The sequence below is a fragment of the Talaromyces proteolyticus genome (assembly GCF_021365285.1).
Source record: "Talaromyces proteolyticus strain PMI_201 chromosome Unknown BGW36scaffold_4, whole genome shotgun sequence".
Classification (NCBI taxonomy): Eukaryota; Fungi; Ascomycota; class Eurotiomycetes; order Eurotiales; family Trichocomaceae; genus Talaromyces; species Talaromyces proteolyticus.
In genome coordinates, this window is record NW_025764280.1 from 238,496 (window position 1) to 252,974 (window position 14,479).

The 14,479-nt window shown below is 46.8% G+C and overlaps 7 protein-coding genes across 7 annotated transcripts; 3 read left to right on the forward strand and 4 right to left on the reverse strand.

The window, feature by feature from the left end:
* Positions 1 to 83: 83 nt before the first annotated feature.
* BGW36DRAFT_395314 (putative cyclase-domain-containing protein) lies at positions 84 to 1,285 on the reverse strand (the record flags this gene model as incomplete). The annotated part of the gene is made up of 5 exons (XM_046218028.1): positions 84 to 280; positions 341 to 741; positions 808 to 890; positions 942 to 1,038; positions 1,092 to 1,285. 5 exons carry the CDS (start codon positions 1,283 to 1,285, stop codon positions 84 to 86), a joined length of 972 nt encoding a protein of 323 aa, XP_046073870.1.
* Positions 1,286 to 1,763: 478 nt separating this feature from the next.
* Positions 1,764 to 2,381, forward strand: BGW36DRAFT_425000 (uncharacterized protein; the record flags this gene model as incomplete). Its single annotated transcript, XM_046220048.1, has 1 exon — positions 1,764 to 2,381. One exon carries the CDS (start codon positions 1,764 to 1,766, stop codon positions 2,379 to 2,381), a length of 618 nt encoding a protein of 205 aa, XP_046073871.1.
* A 405-nt stretch (positions 2,382 to 2,786) lies between these two features.
* Positions 2,787 to 4,766, reverse strand: BGW36DRAFT_395315 (uncharacterized protein; the record flags this gene model as incomplete). The annotated part of the gene is made up of 3 exons (XM_046218029.1): positions 2,787 to 4,029; positions 4,085 to 4,369; positions 4,450 to 4,766. 3 exons carry the CDS (start codon positions 4,764 to 4,766, stop codon positions 2,787 to 2,789), a joined length of 1,845 nt encoding a protein of 614 aa, XP_046073872.1.
* A 293-nt stretch (positions 4,767 to 5,059) lies between these two features.
* On the forward strand, positions 5,060 to 7,807 carry BGW36DRAFT_123942 (fungal-specific transcription factor domain-containing protein). Its single transcript, XM_046209304.1, has 2 exons — positions 5,060 to 7,042; positions 7,108 to 7,807. Exons 1-2 carry the CDS (start codon positions 5,109 to 5,111, stop codon positions 7,754 to 7,756), a joined length of 2,583 nt encoding a protein of 860 aa, XP_046073873.1. The 5' UTR covers positions 5,060 to 5,108; the 3' UTR covers positions 7,757 to 7,807.
* Positions 7,808 to 8,634: 827 nt separating this feature from the next.
* Positions 8,635 to 10,089, reverse strand: BGW36DRAFT_425003 (uncharacterized protein; the record flags this gene model as incomplete). Its single annotated transcript, XM_046220049.1, has 1 exon — positions 8,635 to 10,089. The coding sequence occupies one exon, from the start codon at positions 10,087 to 10,089 to the stop codon at positions 8,635 to 8,637; it is 1,455 nt and encodes a 484-aa protein (XP_046073874.1).
* A 1,286-nt stretch (positions 10,090 to 11,375) lies between these two features.
* On the reverse strand, positions 11,376 to 12,778 carry BGW36DRAFT_292526 (mannose-6-phosphate isomerase, class I; the record flags this gene model as incomplete). The annotated part of the gene is made up of 4 exons (XM_046210920.1): positions 11,376 to 12,314; positions 12,378 to 12,521; positions 12,573 to 12,677; positions 12,737 to 12,778. 4 exons carry the CDS (start codon positions 12,776 to 12,778, stop codon positions 11,376 to 11,378), a joined length of 1,230 nt encoding a protein of 409 aa, XP_046073875.1.
* A 1,085-nt stretch (positions 12,779 to 13,863) lies between these two features.
* On the forward strand, positions 13,864 to 14,328 carry BGW36DRAFT_373556 (uncharacterized protein). Its single transcript, XM_046215592.1, has one exon. The coding sequence runs from the start codon at positions 14,032 to 14,034 to the stop codon at positions 14,191 to 14,193; it is 162 nt and encodes a 53-aa protein (XP_046073876.1). The 5' UTR covers positions 13,864 to 14,031; the 3' UTR covers positions 14,194 to 14,328.
* The last annotated feature ends 151 nt before the right edge of the window (positions 14,329 to 14,479 follow it).

Genomic DNA, 14,479 nt, shown 5'->3' on the forward strand with positions numbered 1-14,479 from the left:
TTTAAAAAAAGCAACCTTAAAAAACCTAATGATTACTGGTAAAGCTTGGTCACATAACCTTTGATGTCAAGATGGCCATCTCATCACAAAATAGCAATCGCATTAGGAGGGGAGGCGACGGCTCCCATATAATTTAATGGCGAGGACGTAAAGAAAAAAGACCACCGACTGTTTTGTGAACATAAATCAGCTAACGCATCAAGATCGAACAGTTCACCCAGAGGAGTACCCCATCCAGCTAGCAGAATAGGGTGAAGATGCCATTCTTTCTCCGTGGGTGCTATATATGTCACATTAGAAGGTAGAAAAGAAAAAGAACTAGATCAATCAGTATACTCACGTCGGACTTCAAATCCAGGCGAATCACTGGCCACAGCTGCAAACTGTCTCTGCCACAGCCATTCAGTCGTCTCACGCGACTGACCTAGGCCGCACCATTCGCGTAGATTGGCCACTCTTTCTCTCCCTGCCACATCAAGCTCTTTATATGCAGCAACATAGCCAGTGCGAAGGAACAGTACGTCGCCTTGAAGCAGGTCAACACCTTGTTCCTTGATCACTGCTAGTATGTCTGCTAGACTGATTGCGTGATCTGAAAAATGATTCACGTCGATACCATGGCGGCTTGCATATGACGCATAATCAATAAGTACACCACGGCCAGCGAGCCCTCTTGCGGACCAAGTCTGCAGGCCATTGATAGCGGTACGGTCGCAGGCATGTATATCGGCTTGAGTAGTTCTGGTACCTCGGTGGGAGCACAATTAGTCCTAACTGTAGTATAGCCTCACTGGACAGGTCCATTACCCGTTATAAAATCTTTTATCTTGCTGATAAGCAAAGTGACGCAAACTATCCCACTGAGAACTTCCTTGAGTGTTAAATGTGATCTGCGTTTTTGTCAATTTTTGGGATACCTTCGCGGACGAACATGGACTTACCACGTCGTCATTGACTACCAGTGGGTTTTTATCAATGACCTTCTGCTCAAAGCCGGCTCGTCCCAACAAAGGAGGATTGAATAAGTCGAGGGGAAGACTGTATATCCGCTGTCAGTCTCTGCTATAGTTTGTTTTGACCACACTACTCACTTGAGACTGACTCGCTGGCCTGTCTTCACCTCTTCCTTAATAGTCCTCTGCACTAAATCGTCCGTTAGATAGTTTAGCGACCCCAGTGAGTTTTCAGGCCCATCTCCCCATAATCCCCAGGCTGAGTTTGGGGGATCACCGTCATGCAATGGAAGCTGGTCAAATCGTGGTAAGACTTTAGGTTGAGAGGGCATCGCGATGATGATATCTAAAGATAGGAATTCGCTACAGCCTTATTCTTGAACATGATATGCACTAGATAAGTAAAGACACTCTCGTAATGATACATACTCTTGCATCATAGACTATACTATAAGTGTGATGAAAAATTCCTCTTTTCCAGCCGGATATTGATGTCCGAGTGGAGCGCTATTCTTCCTCGGCTTGATAAAACAACAATAGTTCCGTTAAAGTATTTCCGGCTTGAAGAGATTGTATGGTAAAAATTTACCTAATGATATTAAAAATATCGAATTAAAAATCTCCATGAGCACATTGGCACATTCTATTGGAGGGCTTTATCCAAATAGACACCGTCGAGTATAGTTATACATAATGCAATGTCGCCATTCTTTTGAGTCTTGCTTCGTACATGTATGGTTTGTGGAATATCAATTGATCAAAACGTCCTAATTTATTCTAAGACTTTTCACTGTCGTTAAATAACCAGCGATGGGCATCCCAGGAGTCCTCATGCGCCTTTCTGAAGGCACCTCTTCTACCGTGCTTCCTCTTCCCGGCATCGCGGCTATCTACACGCTTAGGGCAGACGACAACGAGAAGCCCATAGCCAATACAGTTTACTTTCTCAATGATATCTCACCACTTCTTTCCTCCAGAGATCAGTACGATGCCGACTCGGATAAACACAGTGACGTGTCTTGGATCATATGCTCTTTCATCAACGGGAGAGATGCCCCAGGAGATGAGGAGCCGCAGATAGAACCACACAAACTGCCAGTACCCGCTGCCCAAGGATCTGTTCTAGTTGTCAATGGGTCAACTCCACAATCAGACAAGGAAGCCGACTATCATGCATGGTACGACCAGGAGCACGGGGGAAAATTGACACGAGTGCCAGGCTGGACTGCAGCAAGGCGATACGCGCTCGTCAAGTCCTACGGCCCTTCCCAGACAGCTAGTTTCTATGGTTTCAACTTCTACAAGGAGGAAAACGGGCTGGGTGGGCCAGAATGGCAGGCTGGTGTGACCGACTGGACATTACGCATCAGGAGCAATGCGGCTAAACCGAATATTCGGAGAGTGTGGGAAATAGTGGCGACCCAGTGATGGAAACTTGAAACTTGTTTAATCTCATTTTTGCTTAATATTCTTAGTCAACTCAATATTGAAGAGGATCAATTGCCCCCATTTTAATAAAGAAACATTGAAAGATAATAGAACTCACGTTTTATTTTTGTTGTTCTATTCGTCTGCGTGAAACCTTCGAAGCATTTGACCCCCCGTTCAGATTTGACTAGAGAATATATCTACGAAAGACTAGAAATACCACAGAGGTTATTATATGAGAAAAGTAATTAATTAGTTTAGAGAGACTAAAAGGCGGCCACAAAACGAAGAAAGGAAAGGTGAAAGAAGTAGCAGTAAATTAGGTATAAAGGCCTAACAGAATACAAGACCATTTAAACCCTTTGTAATGAAGTCCTCTAAGCTAGTAACTGGAATCTGTCTCTATCAATTATGAATTTCTGGAAGAGTAAACAAACGCCAGTATTCAGTAAAGTCCAATGTCTGGGTTGCTCCAACGCTTTCTCCTTTGGTCTCTCTGAGAGTGAAACCATCTCCAAGATAGGCGAACCGGTTAGCTTTGGCCCCCGGAAGTCGATCTATATGAAAGTCTTCCCAGCGTGGATTCTTTATGGCCTCCATAAAGTGGAATGAAGTTCCACCGTAGATGGCGACAACAGGCCCATCAACCGTACCGCGCTTGTACCAGCTACGACAGCCCCGTGTCCACACTGTTCGATCCAAATACTGCTGCATATGCTGGTTATATTCCTCATTGGCGTCTCGCCGCACTTCAAAGCTGCGAATCATCTCAGTTTGCAGTTTTTCCAGCCACTTGTATATGTAGACAGCAGTAGCTTGAATTCCTAATACCAATGATCCATTGCTAATAGGACTGTTTGGACCTATAAAACAGAAGTAATTAGGCATATCTGGGACCAGGAAGCCAAAGTATGCTTTTGGTTGTTCAGTCTCCCACAATTGGCCTAAGTCGACTCCGTTCCGTCCAACTACTGGGAAAGACGGTCGGAATGAGGTGTCAAATCCGGTAGCACACACGATCACGTCGTATTCCTTTGTCTCTCCTGACCGTGTCACAATTCCTTTCTCGGTAACTCGTGCCACGTCATCCCATTTTAGATCAACGTTATCTTGTGTCAGTGCCTCCAAAAAGCCGGGTCCCGGTGTCTGTCGCCGACAGCCAACAGGGAAATCTGGCAGGAGATAGTCTAAGGCCTTGCGCCCCTTAGGGCTATCACCCAAGCGTTCAGCCATGCTCGCACGGAAAATTTCTTGCGCATGCTTCTGGAGGTCACTATCGGCGATTGCACGTTTGAAGTTTTCAATTCGGCGATCCATAATTGCCACTCTGTATTCACGCAGTGTTTCAGGGTCCTTGAAAATGTCTAGAGTGCCTTCTGTGAAATTGTAATCTGCATCCATGTCCGGATCCTTAGCTGTAGGCTCGTTGATACCTGGTGCCGGCGAAATCCACGTCTGTGTTCGAACGTAAACGTCCATTGAGTCGACAACCTTAGCAAGCTGTGGCACGATTTGAATACCTGAAGAGCCAATTCCAATATTCGCCACCCTCTTGCCCGTGAAATCATAATCCTGATCCCACCGAGCTGAGTGAATGAGTTTACCTTTGAAGGAGTGTAGACCGTCAATATTAGGCCACTTCCAATTACTACAGGAATGAGGTATCAGAATACGTCCAATAGAGGTAGTGAGTGGAAACTGACTTGAGTACGCCGCCAGCGTTGATAAAGACGTCGACATGATCAACGAAGACTGTACCGTCCGTCTTTTGGACTTGAATATTCCATTTGGCCTCATCTTCATTCCAGATTGCTGATTTAATGGCATGTTGATATTTTATGTACTTGTTGCAGTCATATTTGTTGGCAACACCGTGCATATACTCATGGATCTGTTGAGAAGTTGCATAGTAGTTCGGCCACTGGGGATTAGCGGCAAAGCTATATGCATAGTTGTGTGCCGGAATGTCGCACTTGCAGCCAGGATATCTAGAAGAAACCTAGAGTAAGTAATTGCGTGCTAAACGAATAATCTGACGGCATTGTGCTATCACTTCAGTCTCTCCTACCTATTTTCAAGCCATGTTCCGCCGAGGTCTTCGTTCCGCTCATATATGACGAGCTCTGCGTTCTTGTTTTGCATCTGTTCACTAAACACGATAGCCATCATAAGTCCCGAGTAGCCTGCTCCCATGCAGGCCACCCGAATTGCACGTCGGGTTCCAATTGGCTGTTCGATGATTTTGTAGGAAGGGTCCAGGTTAGAGGCAGCATCTTTGAGCTTCTCATTGTCAACTACTGAACCATTGCGATAGCCATTAAGCTGCTTTGGTAACTTTTCGTGAATTTCTGAGCAAGCACTCTCGATTGGGATGGAAGGCGCCATGGCGGAGTTTCTCAGGTGTGCTTGATTAGTTTTGAAGCGATTGCCCGGCACATTTCTGCAACAGACCATGCACCCTGGAATGCGGGCCGATATATACCTTCTGATCCTGAAACCTGGCCCATTGCTGCTTTGGGATCACAGTATGGAGGAGGTATGTTGAAAATCAATGTCCGCACCGAGACAGAGGCCGGACATCAACTTCCGGCACTAACCCCAATCTGCTTTAGACCGTGCGTTTCCCCGCATAATAATTGCGCCTAGTATTGCTGGTCAATCATCCTTTGTAGCCACCAGTCTTGTCTTCAGTGGCAGCCAGTGCAGTCTATCGATGATGAAGTTATTATGGCGGCGGATTTGAGCAGAGGTATCCAGAAGAGCGGCCGCCGGTTCTCTCGCCCTGGGCCAGGAGGCGGGACGTGCAAAACATGCACACCGTGCCGCCAGAAGAAAATCAAATGCGATAGCACTCGTCCGTACTGTGCCGAATGCACTACGGGCGGCTTCAGATGTGTATACCCACAAGATGCCAGACGAGAGCCTCGCCCATCCAAGGCTCGCATCCAAAGCCTTGAAGCTACGGCTGCAGCCATGCTAAAGCATATGAAAACATCAGGCATCGTTCCGCCTCATGTGCAGCTTGGCGACATATTATTACCCGCAAATGAAGGCGAGAATAGCGATGATATCACTAATACACTTTCTACAAAAGATTCTCATGATTATAACCAGCTATCTCAAGACGCAAGTCTCGGCCATCTTGCCTCAACTGCAGCTGTTGCTAGCCCGTTACCAACACCGTCCACCTCGGCTTCAGGAGCAACTGAACCGTCACCAAATTTCACGTCTCATCCACCATCAGTCAATGTCAGCTTCACGGAGCAATTACAGGAGCTTCCAGTATCCGGACAGGTGGAAATACACAATGACCGCACCCCCAGTTTACCGATGGAGAAAACAAGTGATACTCTGGATCTAGAATCTCGGACTTATCAAGCAATGGCCTTGGAACCGAGTCCCTCTAGGATGCCTGTTGTCCCTGAATACCTAGCTACCCGAGCCCAATCTCAGGTAGCGACACTTGCAAATACCACAGCTATTACCGGTGCTGAAGGAAGCTCCGGCATGTCTCCTTGTGAAGCGCGTGTCGCCGGTGCATTTCACGAACACGGTTGTGTATCGTCAGTCCATGGTCTCGCCAGTATCATGAATCCCTCATCAAGAGCACAGCATAAAGACAACATTTCCAAAATGACCTGGAGAGGCGAAGGAGCTGTGGCAGCCTCCAAGGCTAGACTCATCAGCAACGCCGCGCTCCAGCGGCAACGCGAGCCACGCCTCTTTCGTCAGCCATCTAATCTAGTCGACCTGGATGGCTGCGACCCAGAACTTGCCAAGCATCTCCTAGATCTCCATTTCAATCGGCAGCATTACGCATACCTTATTTCATATCGTCCGGCCATAATGGAGAGCCTTGCCAATGGGGGCGGACCTTGGATCAACAAGCTATTGCTTAATGCTATATATTACTCTAGCACTCTATACAGTGACAGACCATATCTACGGTCCAACACAGATGATCCAAACAGCATTGGCGCCAATTTTTATCGGCGATTCCGGCAGCTACTGTCCGATGAAATCGATAAGCCTAGTATTCCCACTGCTGCGGCTTTGTTGCTAACCAGCGCAACATTGGTCTCTCACGGGCAGTCAAGTGCAGGATGGAATCTCTCAGGAATAGCATATCGGATGATAATCGATATGGGGTGTCATCTAATGCTTGGACCTGATTACCAAAGCATATCTAGCAACGACCACGATCAGCTCTTGCAACGTGATTTGGAGCAAGAGATGCGGAAAAGGCTATATTGGGGCGCATTTGTCACTGACGCCACCCAAGCTCTATATCTCGGCCGCCCCTGCATGTTTGCTGCCGGAGAAGCGAGAGTCCCACTGCGATTTCTAGATACATTCGAAGAGCTCGAGGAATGGGAACCATATATTGACCCTCAATCGACTGGCGAGCCCCCTCCGCCGTATGCACCACAGCCCGCCCATGCCCTCTCAACATTTAGCTGTTTAGCTCGCCTTTTTCAAATTTCAATCCGTATCACCGAACTTTACGGTATCCAAACCATAAAATGCAGTTCGGAGTATCTTCAAGACAAGAAAATTAGTATTGAGAAAGAATTGGAACACTGGAATGTCACGTTGCCAGCTCATCTCAGATTCGACCCGAATAAACCATTCACCCCACCACCACACCAAATAACACCCCAGTAAGTCTCACTTAATTTGGTCAGTACTTAAGAAAATATCATTCTCATTATTTATGACCTTATAGCACTACTTTTCACGCCCTGTCTATCCTTCTTCACCGTGCCTTTCTAAAAGAGGGCCATCTTCGCCGTCATTGTGACGAAGGAGGCCGGGCACGAAGCGAAGAGAGTTGTATAAATAGTGCCCTGGCTATAGAGAAGCTAGTTCACGCTTACAAACAGGCATTCACGCTCCGACGTGCCCCATTCCTATTATCTTATGCCGTTTACTCCGCGGTTATTGTGATTCTCCGTCAAGAACAACATGAACGAGGGCAATTTACTGAGTCGATTTCCTTTTTTTGGAAATGTCTAAGTGAATTGAAGCATGGTTGCAACGTTGGTCTCGAAAAGCCACTCGGAATTCTTCGAGACATGGTACATGAGTTTCACCTCAATATCCAAAAGGTCGACATAGAAAGTGATGGCATACCTGGGCTGCCAAATGTGGATGAGGCTATTCCTCCCTCAAGGAGCCAGCAGCCTGCAAATAGGCCCGCGATCAATGCAATGCTACCCGGAGAGGAAACAGATTACATGGGCCAGATTGGCCAACCAAATTTGGCTTTTGATAACTCGTCACCAGGCTTTCTCGTGTCGTTGAACCAGCTCGAAAACGATATATCTGAAGACGCTTTGTACGGATTATTCGCGCCTTCTCAGATATTTTTATGATGGTTTCGGGCGTTGCTTCTGTAGGGTGTCAATTTCTCGATGTAAATTGTGTCGCGCGTCGCCATAGCAGTGGGCCGTTACTGCTTTTCTAAGAGCGTCGTTTCAATTTGAGTCGCAAAGCTTGTGGTTCACCCATGATTGGATAAGCTTCACTCTCTTCGCCATTTTTTCACTGGTTATCAGTGATCTGGTTGTACACTGCCCTTGCAAACATGTTGCTTGGAGTCTCTGCTTAGTATACTTCCTTCCCAACGAGAGTGGGTTGTTCAAGGAATTTCCTGGCCTGTGTGAAGTCGAAGCCGTTTTCTTCGAGAAAGTCTGGTTTCCCTTTGGCAAGTTTGATGTCAGCTCCATCAGCAATTCACAAAACCTTACAAGGTTCTCAAACATCGACTAACCCACCAATTAAGCATCCCGAAGAATTAGAAAGCACCCAATATCTTTTCAGTTGCTCATCTTAAGCCTTGCCCTATGGAATATAGGGGCACGAAGAGGGCTGAGGAAATTCAAATAAACGAGGATGATGATAAGCACTATGAGATCAACAAGATTGTTAATCAACGCACTACCCGCGAAGGAAGAAAAGAGACTCCTATCACGGAATATCGCCTCAGAATCACTCTAGCAACAGCGTGCTGAGTTAGGACCGAGTCTGCCCCATGTCAGGACTACCTGATTAGAACTAATATAATAAAATCTTTATGAGGCACAAGATTGTAGTAATACTAAGTTCGGGAGCTAGCTAGTGATGTCTAACACACAACAAGTCCCCCGCTCCGAAAATGTTTCATCCCAGCAATAAAGAGTGTAAAAATTTGTTGGAATCATGAAAACACCAAGCATTGGCTAGGGATGGAGAGTCCGCCAGACCGCCAATCCTAGTCGTCGCCGTCAGCGAGATTGTCTTCAGCATCAGCCATCCGAATCTCTATAAAACGTCGGCTGCCGTTGGCGTTGAAGGAATAGGCATCCGTAGGATCCGGATCGTCCCAAGGAATCAAGGCCTGAGACTTAGTGACAGTGCGAAGATCATGAATAGTAAGATCGTGCGGCCACAGGATTTTCCACCATACCTCACGAGCGCGAACGAAGAAAGTCCACTCCCATTCGGCCCTTTTTTCACACCAAATCTCAAAGGCTTTCTGCCAGTCGTCCTTGTATGCAGTGTACTGGGCATTCCAGATCTCAGTGAGCTCTTCCTTCATATTCTCCTCGAACTCACGTGTGAGAGTATGGCCAGTGACGACATTATCGCGGGAGATTCCTTGATTGGAGTGGGAGACGATGAAACTAGTTGGAGTTTCCGCATCTGATGGATAGTAGCGAATTTGGAGTTTCGCTGGGCGGCCTGCAGTTCGGACGGCTCGAGTCTGGGAATTCCAAGTCGGCCCTGAGCGGTCTGCCACCAGCCCAATTGTCATGGAGCGATAGCGTCGTAGGAGAGTATCGTCGAAGGCCGTAATCTCAGGGGGAATTGTGACACGAACCTCTTTGGAGATTCCTTCGTAGAGGAACATTCGGTAAGGCTTCTTTAGAAAGTAGAAGGCTTGTCCGTACCGAACAACGTTGCCTTTCGTGTCGGTGATTCGTGCCTTGCAGAGTCCGTCTTCGTCACGAAACTGAAAAACGAAGGAACCTCCAGCGTTGATGAATACATCAAATACGTCAGGAAGGGCAGGCAGGGGACCTGGATTCTCCGGAGAGAATTCAACTGGATCTTCCTCCTGAATCCAGCTCCAGGCGAGCTGCGATACCCCTGGCTGATGCTGAGGCTGCTGGTGCTGTGGAGTCCGGTCCTGGATGTGGAAATTCCAGACTGTTCTTGCTGGTATCGCGTCTGCCTGGATGAGCGGAGCTTCCGTGGTTGCCATGTTGAGCTCCAGCTCGACTTCGTTAAGCTTTCGCAGCGCCCGTTCGTACCGTCTGATCGACTTCTGGAGCATCCACTGGCAATCTTCGAGCTTTTTGGTGTTCTGAAGCCGCTCAAGACGCTGTATCCACTGGGGCTCATTGATGTCGAGTTTCCGAAGGGCAACAGTGGCTCGCTGCATTCGACGCCAGGAGACGTTTTGGATAGTTCGATACAGACCCTCTTTGATCCAGACAGTGGTAGGATCGTCCTCGCTGTTGTAGATGTCTTCAGGCCGCATATTGTCGTTATGCAGCAGGTTGGAGATTCCATTCAAAGTCTCCTGGGCTTCATTGACGCTGCTCAGTTCGTTGCGAAGAGCTTCGAACCTGGCTAGGGCCTGGGCGAAGGCGTTGGCATTGGCTTCGTTCGTATGGTCCGCCTCAGTCTGCACCATACGAAGGAACGCTGCTAGATTCTCCATAATACCAGGAGGTGCAGTGTTTGGGACGTCTATGATGGGCTATGCGAGATGCGATACAAGCGGAAAGTCCGTATAAGAAGGATGAGATGGAAGGGGAGGATTATTACGAAGTAAGGATGAGGAAGAAAGTGTGAGTGCGAGATAAGAAAGGCGAAGGATGGGAGATGGCTGGGATTCTCCGTTTGCAGAAATTTCTGGAAAATAAGAGGCGGCGCCTTATTAGGAAAGCATTGCTGCAGGATAAAATACCGTGATAAATCGGACTGCAGGGTTGACTGGCGCGCGCCGTGTCGTGAGATAGCCTCACGACTTTGCTTCCACACCTTAAGAACTTCCTGGGCGGGCGTTATTCAATTCTTTTATTGCAAGCCAGCAATCATCGTCAGCGTCATATCCAGTCTAGTGTACCTGATACTCCATAATAGAGATTCTATATTGTCTTTTTTAGATAATTCTTTCGTTGATGATTTTGTTAATTTTGTAACGTTTGCTGCTATCAATATCTATCTAAACTTTTTAAATATGTGGCACTAAGAAAAGCCCTCTAGGTAGTCCAAAGCAGCTATCTAGCTATAAGGCTCTGATGAAATAGTTAAAGGCTAGATAATAGGCGAATTAGGGCAGAATTAGCTTATATGACTCTCTATAGGTCTTGAGAGATCCCACAAATGTCATTAAGTTGTGGTGAGAAGATATTCGATGTTGAATTGATCCGGGTGGTTAAGACACTAGAAATAGGCACTTACAGGGGCCACTGAGGACTAATTAACATGTTCTTAGACCTACAGACAGTCATAAAGTGTGCCGATTCTGGCAACTCTCACTATACGAGTGAGTAGTAGAAAGAATTCAGCATCCACTATATTCCAGTCTTTTGGCGCAGAAACTTAATGAGCGAATACTCCCGCATACAAGGTCGTGACAGCTCTCACGAAGCTGTTTCAACAACGTCGACATTCTCTCCAGACACTACCTTCCAGCATTCCAGACCTCCTCTCATTGATAGATAGGAGTGCTTGATAAATACTTTAATAATGGCTGCATTATTCATGGCTGTTGAGATATCCCATGCCATAACGTGTCGATAATGCATATATATTTTATTATATATATCGTTTACTCTATGATTCATCAAAAACATTCTTACCTCAACAAGTCAACCGGCTGTAAAAGCCCTAATCTCGCAATTCAACAAAACAGGTTCTTTCCATTCAAAACAGGTCATACACAGCATAAGAAAATCGTTTACATACAACATTCTTTTGAAAAACAAAGCGTTTCATCAATCACTCAGCATATGGACGGTAGATATCCAACTGCCCACCCAGTGCCTCAAACTCCAACTCAACGCCACATCCAACAAAATAGACATAGCCTTCTTTTATTTCATGGCTCTTTGCTTCGCTTGCCCTTGCGGTCATTCTACCTTCTCCGTTTGTCACAACAAGTATACTCGGTCCATTGATCGGTTTAAGCTTCTCCTTTTCACCTGCACCTAAATGTGTTGCCAAAACATTAAACTCGCTGATAGGTGGAGAATACTCAATCGTTTTGCCATTGAGACCTTTTTCTGAAGAGTTCTTTCTTAGGATGGCCTCACTAGGATCGTGTGGCCAGAAACTCAGCGCTTCGCAGAATAATGGAATACTATCGCGCTCCGGGCGCGGACAGAATCCGGTGTTAAGCACGTTGTCGGACCGAGCCATGCATTCCATTATATCACCTGAGAGATACGCATGCATCCCATTGGCGGGGACGTACACTGACTCCCCCGGATGAAGAACGAAGTAGTTCATGCACACGACAGCCAGCAAGTTGCCATTATCGAACTCGTCGTATTGAGAACTCACTCTTTCCAGCATTTTGGGAATGTAGTTGTACTTTCCGAAAGATTTCTCAGGCAGTTTGGTCAGTTCGCGAAGCGTGTCTGCCACGGTTTTCTCGTCTGCTTCCAGTATGTTTTGGGCGACACGTTTGAGACTTTCGTCATTGAAGTGGGTCTGTGGTGCGGGCAAGAATCGCTGCAAAGGTTTATTGTGAAATAATTGTGACAAATCAGTGAGCGGTTTCCAACCAGCGAAAAGCTCGAATTGTGAGAGAGCAATAGCAATTTCAGGCTTATGGTTGGCGTCGGTGAATTTATCGGGGTACTCATTGTGCAGTTGCTCGGCGAGCTGGCGATCTGGATGAATCTGGAGAGGGAGAGCCTTGTCCATGGACAGAATCTATGTTTATTCTCGCGTCAATCATGCGCTATTGTCATTTAGGAGCGGGGATTTCGCACGCACTTTAGGGAGAAATGGCAACCCTGCTCCAAACTTGTTTGCAATCGTCTTTCCCACCAACTCTGGGTGCTTCTTTAGGTGTTCCTCCAGTGTGTCGCCAGTGGCAACGACAAACGAAGGAACGGAGGGGTATGTACCCATCCACATCTATTGGACTATCATCAGCAAGTGAGGTTGCGTTGCGATAGTGGTATTCACCTCGGAATAAGTCTGGTTGTCATCGATCTTGAAATTCGTTCCAGGCTGCTTCGAGGCCAATCTAGCAGCCAGTGAATCATGGCCTTTTTTACCCCAGGGGTCATTCTATGCACACGACTAAGAACAAGCACTATATCAATGGCTTACAGAGTAATGGTACATACCTTGCATTTACAACGAAGCTGAAGTACCGATTCTGAGCCCATGGTGAATTGTGTATTTTCGATGTATCGGGAAATAATTTATTTTGGTAGAGAATAAGCCTGGTGGAATAATTTATGGCCAAGTTAGGGCTCGCGGAAGCATGTGTATCTCATATCTACGTTGCGATGCCGTCATACGTGGAGCAAACTTGCGGGCCAGATCCAACCCAGGAATTGCAATAACATTGAAGAAGGTTTAGAATATATAAAGAAACAAGTGGACTTGCTAGATTGAATATAGCAATATAATAAATTGAGTCCCAGGTTAGCAAGATTTAAGTCAACATATAGTCCAATGTCGTTGGTGGATCCCCGATAATAAAATCGCAAATGGCAGTATAGTGTCCTATCAAATTTCTGACGATAACTTTCGGAGGCGCAAGGCTCAAGCGCGAACCTCTTGTTCGGACACAGCGTCCACAATCACCGTGCAAGAACCATGAATCGAAGGCACAAGAGGGCCATGAAGGTCTGAAAAAGTCAACGTCCAATAAATTGTCCACAAGCGCATAGTTTGAACATTATTTACTGCGATCCTTTAACTTTTCTGTCACGCAAAAACGTCATAGAGCAGCATGTATCTCGTTTAGTTGGCATGCCACCTCTTAAGTTGCAAAGTAATAAGCCATAGCGTAACAAGAATCCCCACCGGCCAATGAAGGAGTTGAGGCTCCTTATACAAAGGGTGGATACAAGCAGGGTAGATGGTCAAGGCCAACGGACGTTTGGTCGACGGCGGTATGCCAGGACGGTGGAGCGCAGAGGAGCAAAAGGAGTAGCGAGAGGGGCAAGATAGAGGAGGAAGGATGGTGGTGCCTGTTTAGGAAAGTCCGGGGTTCAATACAATATCCTTCCCGGGAAGGCTTTGCACCCACACACTGCAAACCTCGCCCTTGTCATTGCACATGCGGTGGAGCACGGCGACATCGGCCGTTGGTCCAGTCTAGATAATGTGGAAAGGGAGACAGTCTCCCCTTCCCATCTTGAACACCGCGAGTTGACTCTTCCCTTCCATCCCTCCTCTTCTCCTCCTCCTCCTCCTCCTCCTCCTCCTCTCCTCTTCTCTTCTCCTCGCCTCTCACTCACACCCCTCACTAATGCTCCTTCTCTCCCTATTTTATCTCGAAACAAGGCCATTACTTGGCAAATCTCTTCGTTGAAATGTTATTCCATCTGCCGCACGCGTTAAAGTGTCTAAGAAGGCGGTTATTGCCCATCACACTTTTGAAAAAGTGCTTACTCGCAAGCCCGCCTTCATGAATCGGTTAGAAAGCAAGCTCAAGTATCTTGGATCAACCATAATACAAAGGGAAAGACACGGCCTAAAGCCAGACAACGCATATCGACCGAAACGATTACCTCGAGGTCGCTCGACGATGTGGCCGTCGTTAGTGGGTGGAAGTAGGCTTGCCGGGTAAGTCTATCAACGCATTTATGCGTTTTACTTGCTGGAAAATCTGACAGTATGCACCTTAGACAAGGTCACCATGTTGCAATTGTCGTCGCTGCCGTAGCTGGCAGCATCAGCCTAGGAGTTATTGTTTTCGCTGTCGCCTCGGTCATTCGCAATTTCCGCCTGTAAGTATTCATTCTTGTTAATGTGGATTTCCTTTCATAAGGAGTATTTATTAATAGATTCAGCAGGAAGCCTGATGATCTGGAATCTGGAAAGTCTGTCCTGCGTTTTTGGGGTCGCTCCTCGAC